The sequence below is a fragment of the Nesoenas mayeri genome, assembly GCF_963082525.1.
Source record: "Nesoenas mayeri genome assembly, chromosome: 4".
NCBI classification, from domain to species: domain Eukaryota; kingdom Metazoa; phylum Chordata; class Aves; order Columbiformes; family Columbidae; genus Nesoenas; species Nesoenas mayeri.
The window spans coordinates 19,889,713-19,910,012 of record NC_137540.1 but is presented as its reverse complement, the minus strand read 5'-3'; the positions used below and the strand labels follow the sequence as shown (position 1 = coordinate 19,910,012).

The window sequence follows — 20,300 nt, the reverse complement described above, 5'->3', positions numbered from 1 at the left end:
GGTATGTCTGCTTCTAAAGAGCCAGCAGTTCATTGTCTTTTGAGTCTCTGTGTTAACTCTTACCTCCAAGTCCTTTCCATGTGTAGTCTTATAAGTCACTTAGGAAGATTTTCCACCTCTGTCAACTACTTTTATTTCAGAACGTTCAGTAAAAGTGGCCTTTAAACAGACTGATGAAAATGGACTAGAGAAGACTGCTCTGTTCTCACTTACATGCAGGATGGACTATTCTAAATTGTCTTATTAGTGTTTTAAGTAAAAATAACCAGGTCAGTTGTCCAAAATACGTGTAGTGTGCACAAGTCATCAACAATGCATCTTCCCCGTGCCCCATACGGTATTTTTAAAATTTTCATTAATAGTCTTTACGAGAACCCTCTGAACACGAGCCTAGAAATAAGTTGATAATGTTTCTAGCTGAAGGTGCTGAACTAGAAAATCTACTGGATTTTCTGGAAGATCTTTGTTACTGTTGATAAGTATTTTTTTTTCATTTCATTTAGTTTCACTGAAGTGTTTCTTGTATGTGGCTTTAAGTTTTGGGGGGTGAGTTTATTTTGTGGTGTGTGGATGTTTGGTGTGGTGTGGCTTGGGTTTGGTTGGTTTGGTTGTTTGTGGTTTTTTGTTGTTGTTGTGTTTTTGTTGGTGGGTTTTTTTTTTCTTCCCTCTTTTTTGTTGTGTGTGTGGTGTTTGGTTTGTTCCTTCTCCTAGAAATCCAGGTTTTGTTCTGTAGGAATCAGTGTTTTCCTTTAAAAGCATAACTCTGCTTGTAATGTTAGTTGAGGAAATGCAATAGTTCTTTGCAGCTTGAAACTTAAATTTGTTTGTGTGACTATTAACGTACTACTAGATAGCATTACCTGGGAACTGCTTCGCAGCCTTGTAATAAAGACATTTATAACACCACAAACTTTAGTGCTTTTATTTTCAACAGACACGCTAATTGTTTAGCTGTCTTTTCCCAATGAGTATAAAAACCTGAATTAATTAAAATAGTCAATTATTTTGAACAAAGCCTCTATGCTTAAAGCAGAATGCTTTAAGAAGATGGGTGTTGTAATATAGTTTTTTGTGAAGATGGAGTCCTCATGTGTTGAATCAGTGGTTCGAATATTTTTAAGATTCCATGAAGGGTATCTATTTTAAGGCACGTTTAAGGCTTGTTACCTACTATTTAAGTTTAACAATCTTATGCTTGCTGTTTATATCCAGCATGTGGTACTGTAGACCCCAGATTCTGTACTCTATCAAGGCACATAAAATCTATTGAAATAGTATTTAGATGTAAATAAATGTCATGGTGTCTCTTATCTCTTTCCCCATACGGGCCACCAATAAATCTGTCAAAGTTTGTTGCAAGGCTACAATAAACTGTGGCAGATGCTCTCTGTTAATCCTCCCCCCACCCTCTCTGCATAGGAAAAGGTGGTATAAGGATAAGGAAGAGAGAGTCTTGCAAGTTGGAAAAAAGTTTTGAAGGCTTTACTAATGCTAGTAATAAATAGAGAAAATACACAAAACCAATCTTGAATATCTGGGCTAGCAGCATTCCCCCTCCTGCATGGTGCTGGTGTCACTCTAGCAGCTGCACAGCAGACATCTGGAAGTCCTGGGCAGGACTCTGCAGCAAACTGGAACTGGATTGAGGGATGCAGGGCCTGAAACCAGGCCTTGGTTCACAGGGATGACAGGCAGGGTCCTCCTCAGATGCCAGCCATGGTCGAAGAGAGTGAGTCCCTTGTGATCTACCTCTTTCATAGGATGTATGAGGTGGAATACTCAGTCACTTTTAGTCACCTGTTCTGTCTGCCCCTCCTTGCAAATACACCCCTCTTGCAGCAGAGTTGACAAAATTTATCAGAATTCTTGGTTGTTGTAGCAGTAAATCTAAACATGGGGCTCTTCTGCATTTCATTGGTCACCCTTATCAGCTTCGGAGCATAGTGTCCAAGAAAACATGCAGTTACTTAGAACTTCACTGAAAGGAAAATTCACTAAAAGAGAACTGGTCTTGTTTTTAACAAAACCTGAACAATAAATAAAAATTTAGGGCCTGTTGATGCTGTAATCAACAGACAGTTTCCAGATAATTGCGTTTGATTAAGCTAACTTTATAATACCTCTCTCTGGTTTTCCCTTCTGCTTTGTGTGTAGAACATGACACTTAAATATTTGAGAATCTGGAAGACTGGTAGTAACTTCTGCAGGTGAACCTTCTCATTTTTCATGCTCTTGGCTTCACATGGTGATTGCATATCTGGAGTTTGCAGCCGCGGGCTGGGATTGAATATTGCGATTTTTTTTTAAAAAATACTTTGATTTTTTTTTGGTAAAATGTAAAAAGAGAAGGTTGTATTTGCAGAGAGAAGGTGAAGAGGTCTAACTACAGATAAGTTTGCTTTATCGTATGTATTGATAATTATTTAAAAAAGAATTTCTGGTCAATAGGTTAGAAACTCCAGCGCTACTCTTTGATAGGTATCTTTGGAAGTTTTATTTGCGCTGTACTTCAGGTTGCTAAATTTAGTTTGAATTACAATTTACTGTGTTCTGCCCACTCGATGAAGTAGGTCACACATACTGATCTATTGATCTTGGTTTCGTAACTGTTAAAAATGTTCATCTTTCTGATGGCTCATTACTCCCATTTTCTTTTTGTGCATGTTACTCTGGACGATGATAATCATGGTGTATCTGTGATGATGTGAGAACATAAAATCAATAGTTAGAGGCTGTGGGGTTAATTAGACCAAGTGACACAGCTGACAGGCGACAAGGACTTGATCATAAATGCCTTTTGTTGACGTCTGAAATCAAAACTTCAGTATTCAAAGCTAAATAGGAGGTGATGGTAGTTGTTCAGAGTTCACTTAAATAAGGATCAGTTTTCCTGTCTTGGAAAAGAAAGGCACCTCCTAGGAGAGGAGGCAGAAGGAAAGCAGATAGGGTGTTGTTGGTGGAGGGAAGGGATGAGAAAGCAGTTGGCTCCTAAGGGGGAGAGACAGGCATTTTATAGCTGGTCGAACGTGAGGAGTTGGCTGTGGAGGGAGAGATCACACTGAGCCCATAATTTTTATTTTATGGCCCATTAGGTGTATTTGGTATCTAGCAGAGTTATGAATTTTAGCGGTTATGTCAGTTTAGTTGCCTGGAAAACTGCATCCTCTGTTCCATAGCTTGTATTTGAGAAGTGCTGTGGAGGTTTCCCTTGAGGATGGCCTGAGAGATTAGAGATGAAGCAACTGTTCTGTGAGAAATGTCCTTCTACTGATACCTGGCTGGTTTTGCCCTGCATCAATTATCTGCATGAATGTACTTTTTAATAAATGTCTGTTCATGCTTAGTTTACTATTCTTATAAATATCCTAAAATAGGAATACATGATATTCTAGTAAAGTAAGAAACATTTTTAACAGAGGATTGGGTGTTGTTTTTTTTTTTTTTTTTCCAAAATCTAAATGCAAAATTTGCTTATTAAGAATGAAGTGAGATGGACTTAATATTTGTAAGATGTCACCATTTCCTTTGATATTTAACTGACTAAAAATGATCCTTGTTGCTTAGTGTTTGTATTCTAATTAACAAGCTTCTACGATTTGTCACATGAATACTTTAATAGATCTTATTTAGTGAGAGAGTTCCTGAAGTGTAATCCTGCAGAGCAGATCGTGATCTGTGGACCGTGAAACCAGGTCTTGAATAAAGCAGGTTCTCCACAACAGTAATTCACACAACACGTTACTTGCTGGAGGCCTACCAGTGAAATGGATTTTGATCTTTTTCTCTGCACTTGAAATACATATTTTTAAATACCAAGTTTTTGCTGCAATTTGTGTTGTCATTTATGATTTTCATGTTTTAAATGTATTTGAATAACTGCACATGCAGTTCGTGTGTCACTTAAATCAGTGAGTGTTCTGTATGATCCCTGACAACATCTTTCACTTCCAGAAGCACATGCAAAAGGATAATAAAAGCAACTATAGTTGTTTACTTTATATATACTTACACCCTTCATTTACCTTTCAATGTAGCGTGTTTTTCTTTTTCTTTTTTTTTTCTTTTTCTCACCTTTTGATACAAACAATACTGATCACTATATTGTAATGGCAGAGAGGAAGTCTAGCATGGATGACCAGTTGGGTAAAATATAAGGTCTAGAACAGGAGTGTCAACCTCATTTTCACATCAGCCTCACAGTTGCCTTCAAAGGACTGGATGTAATTTTAGGACTGTATAAATATAATTTTAGGACTCTGAAAATGAGTTTGACACCCTTGGAGGAGCTATGACTACTTAGCTAGTTCTTGCAGTGCATCAGCAGGGATATATGTTGAGGCTGGTACTGTCATTTTTGCATAAACACTGAGGCAAAGGTGGTGCAATGACAAGAAAATTTGATACTAACTTACAGAATAGAGAAGATATAGGGGGTCGAGTATGAGTTATTTTAGAATGACTATAGCAGTCTAAATCATGAGGAGATAAAGTGGCAGATAAAATTGAACGTGGATAAATGTGAAGCGACGTGAAGAAAAATACTTAAAATTTCCCATAGAATCAATGGGATTTGCACTAATTATTTTTTTCCCCTTCAGAGCGAGGTCTATAGAGAGTTACAGTTGCATGAAGAGATTAGATGGATAATCAGTTGTGCTCAAAAATTAAATTGAATGTTAGGAGTTGTTGGGACAAAGCTGAGTGTACTGTCTGTAAAGGTCCACCAGTTCTTAGCTCACAGGGTGTAGAGGAACTGGGAAAGTTTCAGAGAAGGGCTGTTAGAGTCACCAGGACAGGGAATTAAGAAGAAAAAACATCTTCAGCCTGGAAAAGAGATGATGAGTAGGGTAGTCTCTGATAAGAATCTACAAAATCATGATTGGCTTGAAGAGGGAGGTAGAGATTAACAGTTCCTTATCTCTTCCAGTACAATAACTCAGCATGTTAGATGAAGCCAATAGGAACTGGGTTGCAAACAAAACAAAGTGGTTTTTCACAGAACAAGCAGTGGACATACTAGAGTTGCTTACCATAAGATGCTGTGGATGCTAAAAGTAGACATGTATTTGAAAAAAATACTGGACACTTGAGAAAGAAGGGCATCATTGAGAGTCAGTGAATGGAGCACACCTCAGAGGAAAAAATCCTGTTGTGAAAACAGGGGCTGAGAGTGCTGCATGTGACTGCTCTGCTTTTCCTCTTTGGGCACTTATGGTGCTTGCTGGAGGCACAATAATGGGTCTTTGGTCTGATACAGCTGTTCTCTTGGAAATACTACATGTTGGGTTTGTGTGAAGTGTGCCTGGGCTCAGACATATCAGAATTCATGGGATTACTGTTATCTGTCTGGGGGCCAACCTGTGGTCAGGGAAGCTTTGACATGGAAAGCCAGAAGTGATGGGTTTTTCAGGGGTCTCTTCATAGCCAGTAGCTATGTTATAGTTAAAAACCTCCCTATCATTATGTTAACTTAGGGTATGGACTTAGCTGTTAAGTGGTGATGTACTATGCTGGTTAAAATTCTGGTTTACTGCAATTCCAGTTTATTGTATTCTGAAACTTGTTCTATCTTGAAAAAAAAAATCATAGTAGTCAGGTAGGTCATGAATTTTTTTTTGTACTTTTCCCCTCCTATAGGAAGCCTGAGATTTGTAATAAAAGCTTGTGATATTGTGGCTCCAGGAACCAAGAGTTACTGAAAGTTATGCCAGATGTTATGAGACTTGGAATAAAATGATAAAAATTGGAAGAATTCTTACCAGTGGAAAGAAACATCCTTTATTATCTACCTTGAAAAATCCAAAGCTAATGCATTTTGCAAACACATAATAAGTAGTAGCAATGGTGTTTTTGTATTCTGCCTTACTTACTTCTATGGTACTGCTGAAGCTGGTAAAAGCTGTAATTAAGCTGTCATACCTAATTTTAAAATACAGTTAACATTTAATTCTTATTTTAAGTTATTTTTGAAGTAAAAGGGAATATATTGGGAATGGAGCCAGAGATGAATAATGCAGTGTGGTTTTTTTTTTTTTTTTTTTTTTTTTTTTTTTTTTTTTAAATGACAGCCAGAACAAAGGGGAAGAATTTTTTTTAGAAGCTTATTATTCAATGTATGTGTTGTGATACAGCTCTGGAGTTTTGCACCAAAATATAAATTTGAAAAACTTTTACAATTCAGATATTAATTATAAATAATTAACTTCTTAGGTAGGAAGGCTAATTTGAGATTGTTTCAAGCTGTATGTAGAAAGTGTTTAATTTTCATGTTTTAATTATGCTTGTGTATAATAAACTGAGTGAATATGGGGTGTGAATTACAAGAATGTGTTTTTGTACATTATTATTATTACTACTAATGTATTTTGAAACCAGAAAGAAAATTACTTTTGGTTAGGTATATCACATTTGTTAAAGGTAACAGACTATTAAAATATTTATCTGTTCTGCAGGATTTGTTCAGTGACGTAAGTCCACAACCGTTTTCAGAGTGAATGGAGATTAGTGGCATTATGTTGTCAGCATGAAGCTGGTATCTGGTAGCATTGCGTGATGGATTAATCACAGTGGGTAAGGCATTTTTTGAAAGAGACGATTTGAGTATCTTTTAGTGAGCTGACGGTTTGTAAAGGTGGTTGCAATGAACTGCTGCTTTACAGCCTGTCTGGAATAATTGAAGCAGCTCATCAGGTGCCCAGGAAAGCATACTGTTACTTATCACGCAGCTTGGGTCATAGGCTTCACAATGCTTAATAGGCACAGGGTGCGAATATTAATATGACACAAGAACAGATAATATTAAAGGAGATTTCAGATTGTTGAATGCAGCTTGCCAACATTTAAAAGGGTGTTTTTAATTCTGCAAATTATATGCTTGTATGTGTCATGCAGTCATTTCTTAATATCTCAAAATTAGAACAGTGCGTTTTGCTCTATTTGGTAATGGATATGTTACTGTAGAAATATATTGTACCTGCTTACGTTTTAAGAACATTAGCTTTTCTATTTGTCAATGAAATTATCCTGACAAATCCTGTTGCTGTTTTCTTGTTCGTATGTATATACAAAAAAGCTGTGCTTTACCTGTAGAGTAAAGAACCTTATCTGTGCTAACACTGAAATAGAAAACGTAGGTGGTAGTGCTGATAGCGTAGTCAAAAGCATGACCTGAGCACGTACGTACTGAGCTGATATCAATCTGACGTGTTCATTTGTCAGTTCCAGGAAAGTTGCTCAAAAACCTGGTCTTTCAGGTTTTCTCAGTCACCAACTTTTTCTCCAAGGCTTCTGGTGAAGATATCAGATAAGCCTTCTAATAAGTCATGGATGCCTATGACTTTGCAGTTTGGGAGAGAGATGGTATGGGTTCAAAATAGTTTGGTAAACTTCACCTGCTGCTACCAGTCCCTTCAGGCAAACTCTTCTATAGAAAATATTTTCCTGGATAGCAAGGAAGAAATGAAACCAATTCTTGTCATTCAAATTTTGAAATTCTGTTGTTCTCTAGCCTGGTATTTTTTGTTACTTTTGTGTGGCTATAGTTTGGCTGTTCTGTGACCTTTCAATAAACTTTCTATCTTTAACTTCATTTTATTATAGGAACACTTAGAAATGCAGACAGCAAATAACTGGTTTCAAAAGCATAAGTAAGTTGATGTACGTAGCATTCCTGCTTTATAAAGCTTTTGATTTCATTATGTCAAGTTTGCAAATATAAGCTTTAAAAAAATCAACTGTGAGATTCACACACACATCAACTCACCTACGCTCAACCCCTGCCCCCAGTTGACTGTGGAAGATGTTTATAACGTCTTATTAGAAGAGTTTTTACTTTCTGTAATGTTTGTTTTTTTTCCACAATGCTATAGCTTTACTTTTCTACTTACTGCTTTAACACAGAGGAATTGCTTTAAATGTCACTTGTAATTTTAACTGTCAGTTTAGTTCTTGACTTGATAGAGCTAACAGTAGATTAGCCACCTTCCAGCTACAAATCTCCTATTGTAAAACCCTTTCATAGTGAAACATTTCCTCCCTCCTCAATAGTAGATCAGGTCAGATCTATGAAAACACAAAAATAGCTCCAACGTGCCACTCTGACATTTTTAAAAGTTTCTTAGTGCTTTCATTTTTTGAAAGGTTTTTTTCTGCCCAGTCCAAAGAAAAGTAGCAGCCTGCAATCTGCAATAACATAGTTATAAATCCCTGTTACAAATTCAGTGTGGATAATCAGATGCACTTGAAAAAAAATTAGCGATGTAACTTCAAATACTGTATGCTCCCCTCACTGCTGTAGAATGTGGTTGTTACACTTTTTAACTGCAAACATGCTGTATTTCAGTCTATCAGAAAACTCCTCTAGCTGTATGGTATCTTGCATTCAATGTGTACTTCAGTTTGGTTGTGAATCTGGGGCTAGGTGCTTGAATGGCAGTTGCCAGTTAAATATTATTTAGCTTCCTTTACATTAAAAGGGATTGTGTACAGCTACATAGGTATGACTACACAGCAGACACCCACTTGTATGTTCTGGTTGTGACTATCTCTTACTTCAGTCTTAGGCATGGACTCCACAGAAACAGGGATGTCTTCACTACTGACTTGAAACTCATGACTGTTAGATGGTAGTGGATTCAGTAGTAGAGCAGTAGGGATTTACAACTGCATACTGATAGGAAAACTTGGCCAGTCATTTGTCAAAATAAATTAAAAGGGTTTCTGTGAATTCTGTGTTTGGGGCACTCTTTAGCATTACTTTAGCACTCTTACTAGGATATTAAAGTTAGATTTATCATTCATTTAATTTCATCTTCAATTCATTGTTTTAAAACAATTTCCTGATTTGTGGGGTGGGTTCTGCTGCCTGTAGACTTTGCCAGTATTTTGGGAAAGATGCAATCATTCAAAGCCTAGTTGCTGTTTGGCATTTTGATTGATCCAGTAAGGTTTTTTTATAACAATTATCCAAAACTGCCAATGGTAGGAAGGGAAAAAACAATATATTGGATTGTAACACATTACTGCAGATCTGATTTTGATCGTGTTGGCCATGCTAAAGACCATATTATTACAAGCTACTCTTTTGTTAAATTCAAACCTAGAAAACAAAAGTAACAACTAGCCCACATAACCTCATATTATGCACTTAAAGCAAGAGAGAAATTTTGGATCTCTGAAAAACAAAGCTGATTTCTATCAGATATGTATAATGGTGCCCTTAATTACAATTCTGTAATATCATTTGTAAATAAACTTCTTGTTAGCTTTTTGTGTGACGGATAGACCAAAGCTCATCTAAATGATGAGAAGTCTGCACCAATAGTAATTCTGAAGGTCTTTTTCTTCAGTTTTGTTTCAGGATGTGGAAGATGTTTTGCAACAGCATGTGCTTGCTTTTCTAGCAGCTTTATGCTCTTTCAACTTTCGTTTTTCTTGTTTCCCTTTTTGTTCTCTCACAGATACAGAAAAAGTAACTGCATATCTTCTGATCTCTGTACTTGATTGTGTATCTTGGAAAAGCATTCAAATTCATTTGAAATTGCAGAATTGTTTCATTCCTGCTTCCACTGGTGTAGGGAGTGGAGTAACTTGTCTCTAAAGAGGCTCTTAGAACTGCAGTATCTCCTGTCTTATGATGCAGAAAGCTGGAACCACTCTGAACCTTCCTTTCTTCTGTTTGTTGTTATTGTTGTATGCAACTGATTGTGAGACAAACATCACTCATACAAATTCTTGTTAATTCTTTGGAAGTTATTTTTTGGTAACCACTTGACAATTTGTTTGTATTATGTGTATGCCTTTCATCAAGCCTTTAGGTTCTGACACCTGTAGCAAACTACATGCAAGCTGTGATTCTTCATTCCTGGCCTTTCCCAGTACCTGACTTGTCTGAAAGTCATGCAATGGGGAGTTGCTTCTCACAGGCTTCCGCTTACTGGAGATACATATTTTGGGGAAAATTTTAAGTCTAAGGAGTTATCAGGTTTGCATTTTTCATCTGTGGGGAATGAATATCAGCAGAGGAAGCATTTTCTGTAGGGGTGAAAAGGGGAAAAGCTGTGAAGAGCTCTCTGAATATTTTTTTGGACCATCTGGATAGGAATCATTCAGGCATTCACAGCTGAGTATGAAATTGTGCCAGACCTTTAACTTTTGAAATAAACCCTTCTTTTGGTCATATATATATATATATATATATATTTTTTTTTAAAGACTGCCAGCTTTTGAAAGAATCAAACTGCCTTATCTGCTTTTCAAGTAAGGGTTATCTGGGACACTATATCAGTGTTGATAACTTGCTTCAAGATCTAAAATGAAAGTAGTCATCAGCATTACTGTAGTAGAGAGCTCATACTAATTAGTCTGATGTTAGATTTTTGAACTACTATAGCCTATTTTCCCTGTATTTTACTTTCCCTAATAGAACCTCTAAGAATGCTTCACCCAGTAGTACCTGGCTGTCATGTCTGGGTTACCACATATGGACAATTTGCTGGATTCTGTAAAGAAAAAAGTCCCTGGCACTTGTATATGTCTTAAAAATCTCTACTTCCCCCCGCCCCCCCTTTTTTTTGAAAAAAATACAATTCATGAGCTGTTTTTCAGTCCACAGGACAATATGTCCCTTTTAAACCAGCTCACCCTGAATAATATTTCAAAGTAGTAGATGTACAAGTGGTTTCTAGATCAGTCTGTTTGCTTTTTCTTAGTCTGTTAAACCTTCTCTCTTGACTTCTGATATATTTCAACATTGTGTGCTTTTTCCCTGATCTCCCATTTTATTTTGACCTTTTTGTCACCTTTGGATGTTGACAGAATGATAAAATTATTTAGGTTGCAAAAGACTCTTAAGATCATTGAGTCCAACTGAACCCAGCACTGCCAAGTCCATCACTAAACCCAGTCCTTAAGTGCCAGTCACTGATTTGTGCTTTGATAACTTGGTTTGGAGTATTTGCTTAGTAAGAGGTAAAAGGTGGGGTGAATAAATATAGGCTTTTTCAAGGAAATCCTTGTTAGACTTTCTGAAACGTTACCTGTTTGATATTTGTCAGTCTGACTATAAGTCTTGCAGTCTTACTGTATTAAATTTTCACTTTTTTGCTCATGAATGACAATGGCATTTCTAGGTAAGTAAAGGGTCTTTTTGTGAGAAAATGCCAGATCAAGCCACCCATTTAAAAATATATCGATACTCTTGGCAAAACAATTCAAGTCTGAATCTGATAGGCCAAATGACAGAATAATGGTGGAGAAAGAGTTAGATAAGAAAATGTGTGTATACGAGGCAGGTGTTATAACTGAACTTTTGAATGAAGTCATTCATTTAGTGTCTAATCTGTGAAACCTATGTTCAGGCTTTTAGTAAAATTGGACTACAATACGAAAAAATGTTCATCTTTAGTATCACTTGGAATAAAGCAGTACCTGAGGAAGGAATGGTGAAATAAAAATTTACATTAGTCCCTGCAGAATCTCACTGAAGTAGAAGAATGAGCTCTGTGATGTTCACACTGCAGAACTGTAATGCAGAAGTGTATGGGTTCATGTTCTAAGGGTTATTTATTGCCAGATGTTAGGGATAAAAAATGGATAATGAAAGCTTTAAGGGAAAAAAGATTAGTTCTGAGGCTGTGATTAATAGTGTCACTCTTCTGAAAAATGAGTCACACTTACTAACCTAGAAGAAGAGTTTGCATTTTCTTCTCTGCATAGCACTCCAAAAAAATGATAGCGGTAATTTGTATCATATTGCATTCTGCAATAGATCCGTATCACCTAATGTCATTTGAATTGCATAGCCAGAGACAACATTCAAAATTTCAAGTGATGATAAAGAAATCCCTTTTGAATGAAAATTGAAGAGAAATGCATACTGTAAGACTGCATGTTATTTTGCTCACTTGAAATTATTGTAATCTTTGAATAGAATATGACTTTTGATTCAGCTTTACTAGTAAATATGGGAGTTAGAATGAGCTGGGCTTGCCTGATTTTCTTAGTAATGAGATGGCATCTAAACTTTTGGAAACCTATAATATGAAAAAACTAATTACTGAGTTCCTGTTTTCCTGTGTGGTCTTTTCTAACAGCTTATTCCCATTATAGCTCATTGAGCTGAAGTAGGATAGCACAGGTGAGTAATTGAAGAAATGCCTGTATCCATCTGCTTAATGATTATTATGTTTTGTTGTCTTTATATCTACACGTTGAGTTGTCTGTGAGTAGCCAAACAGAAGGACTTCACAGTCAGGTTCCATATTCTAATGCTTTGTCATCTTTATGTTCACAGAGTTCTGAAGCCTCTGAAGTGGTAATCCTGGAGCGCTGCTGGGTTGTGGAGTTCAGGAAAAAAACAGATGTTTCAATAGTTCTCAGTAAGTAAGACGCAGCTCAGTATGTTCAGTATGATGATTTTTTTTTTCTGTCAACAGAAATGACAACAACAATAACAACAAAACCTGCCAAGACATTGAAACCTAACTACAAATTTAGCTAAAATATATCCTGTTGTCAATTAGATGTATACATCTAAATACTGTTTGTCTCTGAATTTGTGCCCAGAAAGAAATTCCTAAAAGCTATTGTTCCACTTTTTCTAAAATCAAGTGAAAGTCATATGTCATCTTCTTCCTCTGACAATGAAGAGAGGTTTGATGTTCAAGTTCATTGGATATTATGTGTAATATGGGTTTTATGTTGATGTATAGCCAATTCATGTCATTCTTGAAGGATTAATAATTGCCAAGCTCCCTATTAAATGAAGGGTTTCCTTCATTTAAAAAAAGTTATTTCCTAGAAATCCAAGAAGTTTTATATGGAGAAAATTTTGACGTAGAGTTTTCTCTGCAGGAACAACTCAAATAGCCATTGTGTTAGGAATTTTTTTTTATGATGTGGATTTATTCTGATACCATTGAATGATTTTGAAGTCCTTGGAGCAATTTGCCATTTTCTGTTAGCTGTAATGGTCTGAGAACAGTTTAGTAGGCTAGTAGAACTAGCTACAGGGGGAAAAAGCTTATGCTGCATTTGTGGACTTGATAGCCAGCTTTGCTTTTAGTAGAAGTTCCTACTTTTTTTTTTTTTTTTAATCACTAAAAGTCTCCTGTCCACTTCAAGGAAAACGTGACATTAATCATGCTGACTCTTGTCCTCAGCTGCTGAAGTGATTCTTAGTGTTTGATTGCATAGGAGAAGGCAGTGATTTAAAATGTACTCATTGTGAGTTTTATCCTTTTTCTGGGTAATATTCTGGAGAGGAGCTCAAATCTTGCATCTTTAGCAGTGGAATTAAATCTTATGTCTTGTGTTTCATGTCAAGGCATTGTATAAGAAAGGACTTCTTGCCAGATTTGGAAGCTTTGCCTAACTGTAACAGCTAAATGATCACCATTCACTCTTGAATTGAGAATTTTCTAGTCATGCCCTTAGAGATTCCAATTCATTGATTGGAATAATCAGTTTAATGAGATGATAGTGTTACAGTTTGGATATACAGTTGTGTCAGTTCCTTTCTGGTAGTTTTTTACAACGCTTGAACATTATGCTGCTGAACTGAACCAAGAATACAGTTGTAATTGCTGTCAGGATTCTTTCAATTACCTTTGAAGTCTGTAAACAAGACAGCCTCTGTGGCAGGGAGAGTGGCAAGTTTTAAGTCCAAAAGCTGGGGAAGTAAACAATGATGAGAGTAGTGAGCACTTCAGGCAGCCTGTGGAGAAAGAAACTCTGAATATCTGTTGAGGAAAAAATAAGCTTGCATAGTAAGGAACACAAATTGTTGTCTGAGAGACAGACTTTCTAAAACAAACCTAGGTCAGTAGTGTGGTTAGAGGTAAGGGTGTCATTCTGACCAGACTCTAGAAACATATTAAAGTTGAAAAGAGGAAACAGTACAGAAAACTCCAGTTAAGCAAAGCCAACAAATGATGATGAATGCCTGGGGTGCGACTGAAGAAATACAACAGAAGATAAAGGAAGAGACAGATAGGTAGAGGAGAAATTGATTTCAAACTTGGCAATTTTCCTGTGCCAGCGAACAAGGACAAGAGCCTGGCTGATGATTTGTTGCATGGGAGAAGAAAAAGAAAACAGACTATTATGAGGTATTAGAACAAAACTGAAGACAAATGAAGGTGATATACTGAGTGAAGATAAAATACTACTACAGAAGTAGTTAAAAAATAACACTGTAGGAGAGAACAAAACTGAGAAGATAAAAGGAGACAAAGGAAGAACTTGGAAACTAAGACGAGAGATCTTTGTCAGTGGGGGCTTTGGTCACGAAAAACTAGGTGCATCATCACAAGATTATATCCACTGGCCATTGGGAGCCCAGGAAAGCTCTAAAATTTGTATCTAGGGCTTTAAAGGATTTGGGTGGAAGCACGACAGGATGTACCTGCTCATATGTCAAATTCCTTTTGGGACAGATGGAGGAGAATTGTGCCAGAACATGGTAGAAACTCAAAAGAAAGGAGATAGAGTTGGTCTGTGAGATTTAACTTGTGATTTGGCTGGGAAGGAACATTTGCTTCACCTGCAGGTTGCAAGATGAAGAAAATCAGCTGTTGGTTCAGCTTGGAACCATGAAAGGGGGTTTTGGTTTGAGCTTTTGGCCTATTGCCTCCATCTTTCTCTGAGTGGTGAGCTGAATCCTACGAGATGATTAAAAGTGAGAAATGGAGACTGACTGGGTTGTCTAAGACGAGAACGTAATAAAAGGCAGTGGAGTAAACATGGAGGGAAAAATAAGGACACTTGCATACCATATCTAGTGCTATTGTGGAGCTGTTGCCTCTCTGTGAGGTGGACACGGAGACATGAGTGGAGGACAGAAGAGGTTGGGCAGTGGCAGTGGATAGTCCTGTCAGTCCTTCAAGTGTAGTGCTCCCAAAGCAGCCTAGCTCAAAATATTTCAGAAACCAGGCCATGAAAAGAAGAAACAGAAGGAATTTTTTTTAGGTGATATATCACTCTCTATGTGGCTGATTACCTCCATGCCCTCATAATATGAACTAGTTGCTATTAGCAGAACAAGTTGGACACTGGTGTGAGATGGATCTAGTTGAATGCGTCAGTTCAAACAAGTGTGAAATTCCAGCAGGTCTGACAAGGAGAGCATGTCAACCCTTTTGTCCAACCAGATCTTAAACCTGGAAACTGCTGCTGTGCACTGAAATATTCAAGCTATTAAATGTTAGCTGCCTTGCCATGGATTCTTGTCAGGAATAACCATCATGTTTGCACCATCTAAACTTGCAGCTTGTATCAGGAATAGTGTGGCCAGCAGGGCTAGAGAAGTGATTGTGCCACTGCACTCGGCACTGGTGAGGCCCATCTTGAATCCTGTGTTCAGTTTTGGGCCCCTCATCATAAGAAGGACATTGAGGTGCTGGGGAGAGATTAGAGGAGGGTGGTGGAGCTGGTGAGGGGCCTGGATGGAGCACAAGTCCAATGAGGAGCAGCTGAGGGATCTGGGGCTGTTTAGCCTGGAGAAAAGGAGGCTTATCACTATCTGTAACTACCTGAAAAGAGGTCATAGTGTGGAGGGTGTTGGTCTCTTCTCCCAAGTAGCAAGTGATAGGACAAGAGGAAATGGCCTCAACTTGTGCCAGGGGAGGTTTAGATTGGATATTAAGAAAAAATTATTAATGGAAAAGGTTGTCAGGGTTGGAGCGATGGAGTCACCATCCCTGGAGGTGTTTAAAAGGTGTTTAGATGAGCTTCTCAGGGACATGGTTTAGTGCTAGAGTTGATGATCCTGAGGGTCTCTTCCAACTGAAATTCTATAATATATGCAGACATTGTAGCTTCAGTGGATGCAGAAATATATAATCTTAGCTACATCTCTGGGGGACTTTGGATGCCCTGTTAAGGGTGGTCATTCTGCTGGGTTTACGTGCTCAGGTGCTGGTGGTGGTGCTGCATGGCAGCAGCTGGGGTGACCCATGACGGACACAGCCGGTTCCAGGTGGATCCAGCAGACCCCCCACAGGGCACGGCTGAGGCCCCCTGCACAGTGAGCTGATGCCTCCAGGGAAAACCTATTTCAGAAAGGGTAAAAGGTTGCTCAGCAGCGAGGAGTGAGGGAAAAGGTGTGAGAATGGGAGGGCAGGAGCTGCTCCAGGCACCCAGAGAGACCGTAGGAGTGGTTGAGGAGGGGTGAGTAAGGGAGCAGTGAGAACTAGGGAGGTGAGAAATCCAGCAGCCAGGTAGGGCTGGTGAGGAGGAATGGAGGGAACATAGGAAGAAGACGGAACTTTTGATGCAAGGTCAGTCATCTCAAATATATTGCAGGGTATCAGGTAAATAAAAGGCCTGCATAAACCCTTAAGATGATAAGCGGTTTCCTTTTGCCATTTGTGGCATGTAAGCCACTTGGAGTTTTTTGTTTCCATCAATATTGGTGGCTTGGAAAAGGCAGGTCAGTATCACTCCCTGTTTTAGAGACAGAATCACTGAGGCGTACTCTAAGGTTACTTGTGCATACCTAGGCAGAGAATTGAGATCTCCGAGTCCTGCCTTTTTTAAGGTAAACTGATGGTCCGGCCAGTGATGTGATATATGTTCCACAAAAGCAGTCTGCTGCTTTTCGAAGGCTACAGTTAGTACTTTCAGAGAATGCTGCAGCATTTCTGTTCAGTGATCCTGACATGCCATTGTGGCGTTCAAATATTTGTGTGATCTGCCTCACTTCCAGCATAGGTGTGGCCTTTAATGAAAGGGGAGAAGCAATGTGGCACGTGTGAAAGCCTGCAGATATTAAACAAAACAATGTAATATACTGCCGTACTCAACCTGGGCTATCATGCTGTATTAATTGCAGATACCTCAGGCTCTCTCTGAGCTTCTGTGGAGACTTAAATGGAGATTATAATGGCAACTTATGCAAGTTTGTGCCAGTATTGCAAGAGAAAAAAAAAAGAACACGGGAGATAAAATTTTTAATTAAATTCTTTATCTTTGATTGAAAATGTGACTTCCAAAGGAAGATTAACGTAGCATCATGAGTAACCATAGGATGATTTCATCACTACTAATTTGAACATGAAATGCATCAGCATATAGAATTCAGTCAGCTTTGTGAATTAAAAGCCTCTGATGTCTGTATTAAAAATATCCTGCGGATATAATTTATGTATCAAAGCTTCCATTCTACTTTTGTTACAGCATATGGTAGTTAGCTGTGATGGTGCTTTACATTTTAGAGTGACAGTGGCTCATTGATAATCTCAACCATTTTCCACTGCTGAGGTAGCAACTAAGAATTACTTTATGCTAGTGTGTGTGAAAAGAGAGAAGCAACCTTTAACCTTTTTGAGCCTCTTACTTTGCATGTTGGCATAGGAGGGGAAAAAAGTGATTCTCTAGAAAAGGAGATTGTCATTCTGGACCTTGACAGTGTGCTTTGTACATGTTTTTATTTAAATCCTGACAATAATTTATTTTTTACCCTGTTCAACATGATCTGTGCTTATAACTGTCATTAATGAAAGTAAAACAAGCCATAGAGTATCAGTTTACCTGTCACTTTTATATGTGTAATAAATCAAAACAATAAAGCTGCCTTAAGAAAAAGCTAAAATTAATAACAAATGAAAAAGCTTTTAAATCAAAGTGTATTCCCCCTGTGCTTGGAAATGTGTTTCTTTTATATTTTAAAAGCCTTTCCATTGAACTGCAGTCTTTTAAAAGACAAGGGTCAGCTCCAATAACTGCCTACACTTTTTTTTTGTGTCTCAACTTGTTATTTCTGGTTCCACGGAAATCCAGAGAGATTATGATTTAAGTTACAACCAAGTACACTTAAGAAGGATATCATTAAGACATTTTTAACAAGCAACTTGTTTTTGTTTTTAAAACAACTGAAATATCAAAGTACTTGCAGAAAAAGAGGCCATTGCTATTGTGTAAGTTAAAAACATGAGAAATTTAAGTATTGTTACAAAATAATGGGGCCGAAAAATATTAGTTGAGGATGATGGAGCTAACACCAAAATATACTTCTGACTTCAGACAGTTGGGTTAGAGTAGAAAAGGCTTTCTAGTGCCACTGGGGATATCTCAGCTTCTCTTTGTGCTTTGTCCTTATTGACAGCAGTCCTGTTTGAGCAGGGGGATTTAATCCTGTGTTTGAGCTGCAGAAGTCCTATGGGACCATGACTTTCTACACTGCCTTCTGTGGGAGAAAGTCTAGTTGTGATCATGCTTCAGTAAGAGAGTTGTTGGTGAGCAGAGTTCTGATGAGAATAGGCTCTACAAAGAGCTGTGTTTGCTTTCTGCTGTCTGCTTCCTCGGTTCTTGCCTCCATTTGAGTCTCTAATACGGAAATATGGAAAGGCAGCAACGTGGGCAAAGCTGCTGGAAGGGCTCTAAGCACCTGCCAGTGAGGGATCTCCAGTTCAGAAAGTGCCTGAAACAGTGTGGCCACTGGACCACAGTAGCCTTTTGTAATGTCAATGTAAGTGATGCCTCTATTTCTGCCCACTTTGTGTGTCAAGGGAAGTTTGAATGTGGTTATACACTGTGGAAGCACAGCAGTTCCTGGACTGCGAAACTTTGAGGTGTGTGATAGCAACACTACTGCCCGAGTGGATGTGAGTTTGTGTAGTCCCAAGTGCTACATCCACCTGCTCCAGAGCAAACGCAGAATGCTCTGCCACAGAATCCATTCCCACAGAGTGCCAGTGCTAACATTTATCAACAACTCCATGCATCAGAATTAGTAATACTTGGCCTTCTTATTTTTTTTTTCTTTTAATCCCTCCTGAGGCTGGTAGCTGTGACCTTTCAACAGGGCAATTCAAAACTGAACTAACAGTGTGGAGATATGAGAAGAAATGTTTCGATACTGGTTATTGATTGCAATTGCATAATAGTGTTTAATGGCAAATATGAAGAGTACGTCCAGCTTCACACATTTTTAGATTTGCTTTTGTAGAAATGTAAGTAGTACAGTAGTATAAATCTTGCTTTTAGACACTATACTAGGTTCCAGGAAACAAATGAGATATCTTGGAAAAAGCCGAGGACTAAACTTTGTACAAGTGTTGATTTAGATACTGTTTTTGATTAGATACACACAAATACACTGTCAGGATGAACAGTATCAGGTTAGTGTGGCTTACATCAATATCCCAGAGTCTGCTCTCAAAATCTTTCCTTTTGTTCTATTTTTTGAGTTTATGCAAGCAAAAAAAAAAAAGATACAGCTATGTAGACCTTTTTCAGTTCAAGAAGAAAAAGAGATAAAGATAGAACAATGTCCTATTTTGCTTTGAATTTAGCGCTAGTAAGTTGAATGTTTGTTTTGCAAAGAAAATCATTGTGTTTAACTGTGTGAATGTCTTCCTTGGCTTTATGCCACTGAACCTGAAACCCCACTGGGGATGTGCAGCATTAAGGGGAAACTTCCTGTGCTGCTATTGCAGATTCCCAAGGAGCCAGAAAATTTTCTTAGTGTTGTATGTTCTTAAATCTTACATGTCGTCTCATTCAAAAATCATAACAGTAAAACTAGGGATGCATACCAGATAAAGAACTGAACTTGTTGAAGTCAATAGTAAATATACTCAAAAGGTCAGTGTTGTTTTTTTGTTTCAAAGGTATCTCATGGTAACTCATGTTGGCAATAACAGAGCATAACAAAAAATGCTTGCGTATTTGTGTTTTCTACAGTAACTCCTTAATTATAAAGTGCTTTTGTCCACCCATGAATACTGCTGTGTTTAGGATGTTTCAATACAAATATAATTCTGATATCTGCCGCTCAGCTGAGGTCTTCATTACATTTGTGGGTCTATCGGTTTTATTTTCAGAAAGACTCATTTCAACTAAGTTTTGTTTCCCTACTGAAACTTGAAATTAAGTTTCTGAGCTTGTTAGTGTTTGCAGTATTTATTCGATTTAAAATAAGAGTCAATATGACAAGCTGGAGAAAAAAGGAAAGAGATTATGAAATATATTTATACAAATAAACCTGTGTGCTCCTTTATTGTAACAGACATTTTTGCCCATATGCATTTTTGGACGTTGTTTCTTCTAGTATGTGATCTTGTTGTAACTAAACATAGCATGCACTCAAAGAGTATATGAAATATATAACTTACCAACTGTTCAATCTGCAAAATAAAACTTTCTGCATTTGCAGTGATGAGTATTTTCCAGATAATTTCATATGCTTTCCAGAATTTAACCTAGTTGTCAGAGTACTCCGAAGATCTAAATATAGCAGACCGTAGTGTTTTGAAGTGATAGTTTAGAATGAATATCCACATCTCAAAAATGGCACCTGT

At 37.7% G+C, this 20,300-nt stretch overlaps 1 protein-coding gene across 2 annotated transcripts in view; it reads left to right on the top strand.

Moving 5' to 3' along the window:
- INPP4B (inositol polyphosphate-4-phosphatase type II B) overlaps positions 1–20,300 on the top strand; it is a gene marked incomplete at its 3' end in the record, with an annotated part of 269,087 nt that overhangs the window by 57,787 nt on the left and 191,000 nt on the right. For both annotated transcript variants that reach the window (XM_080343115.1, XM_080343114.1), the window contains exon 3: positions 12,293–12,377. In XM_080343115.1, the coding sequence (XP_080199241.1) occupies positions 12,293–12,377 (85 nt within the window). The remainder of the gene's footprint in view (positions 1–12,292; positions 12,378–20,300) is intronic.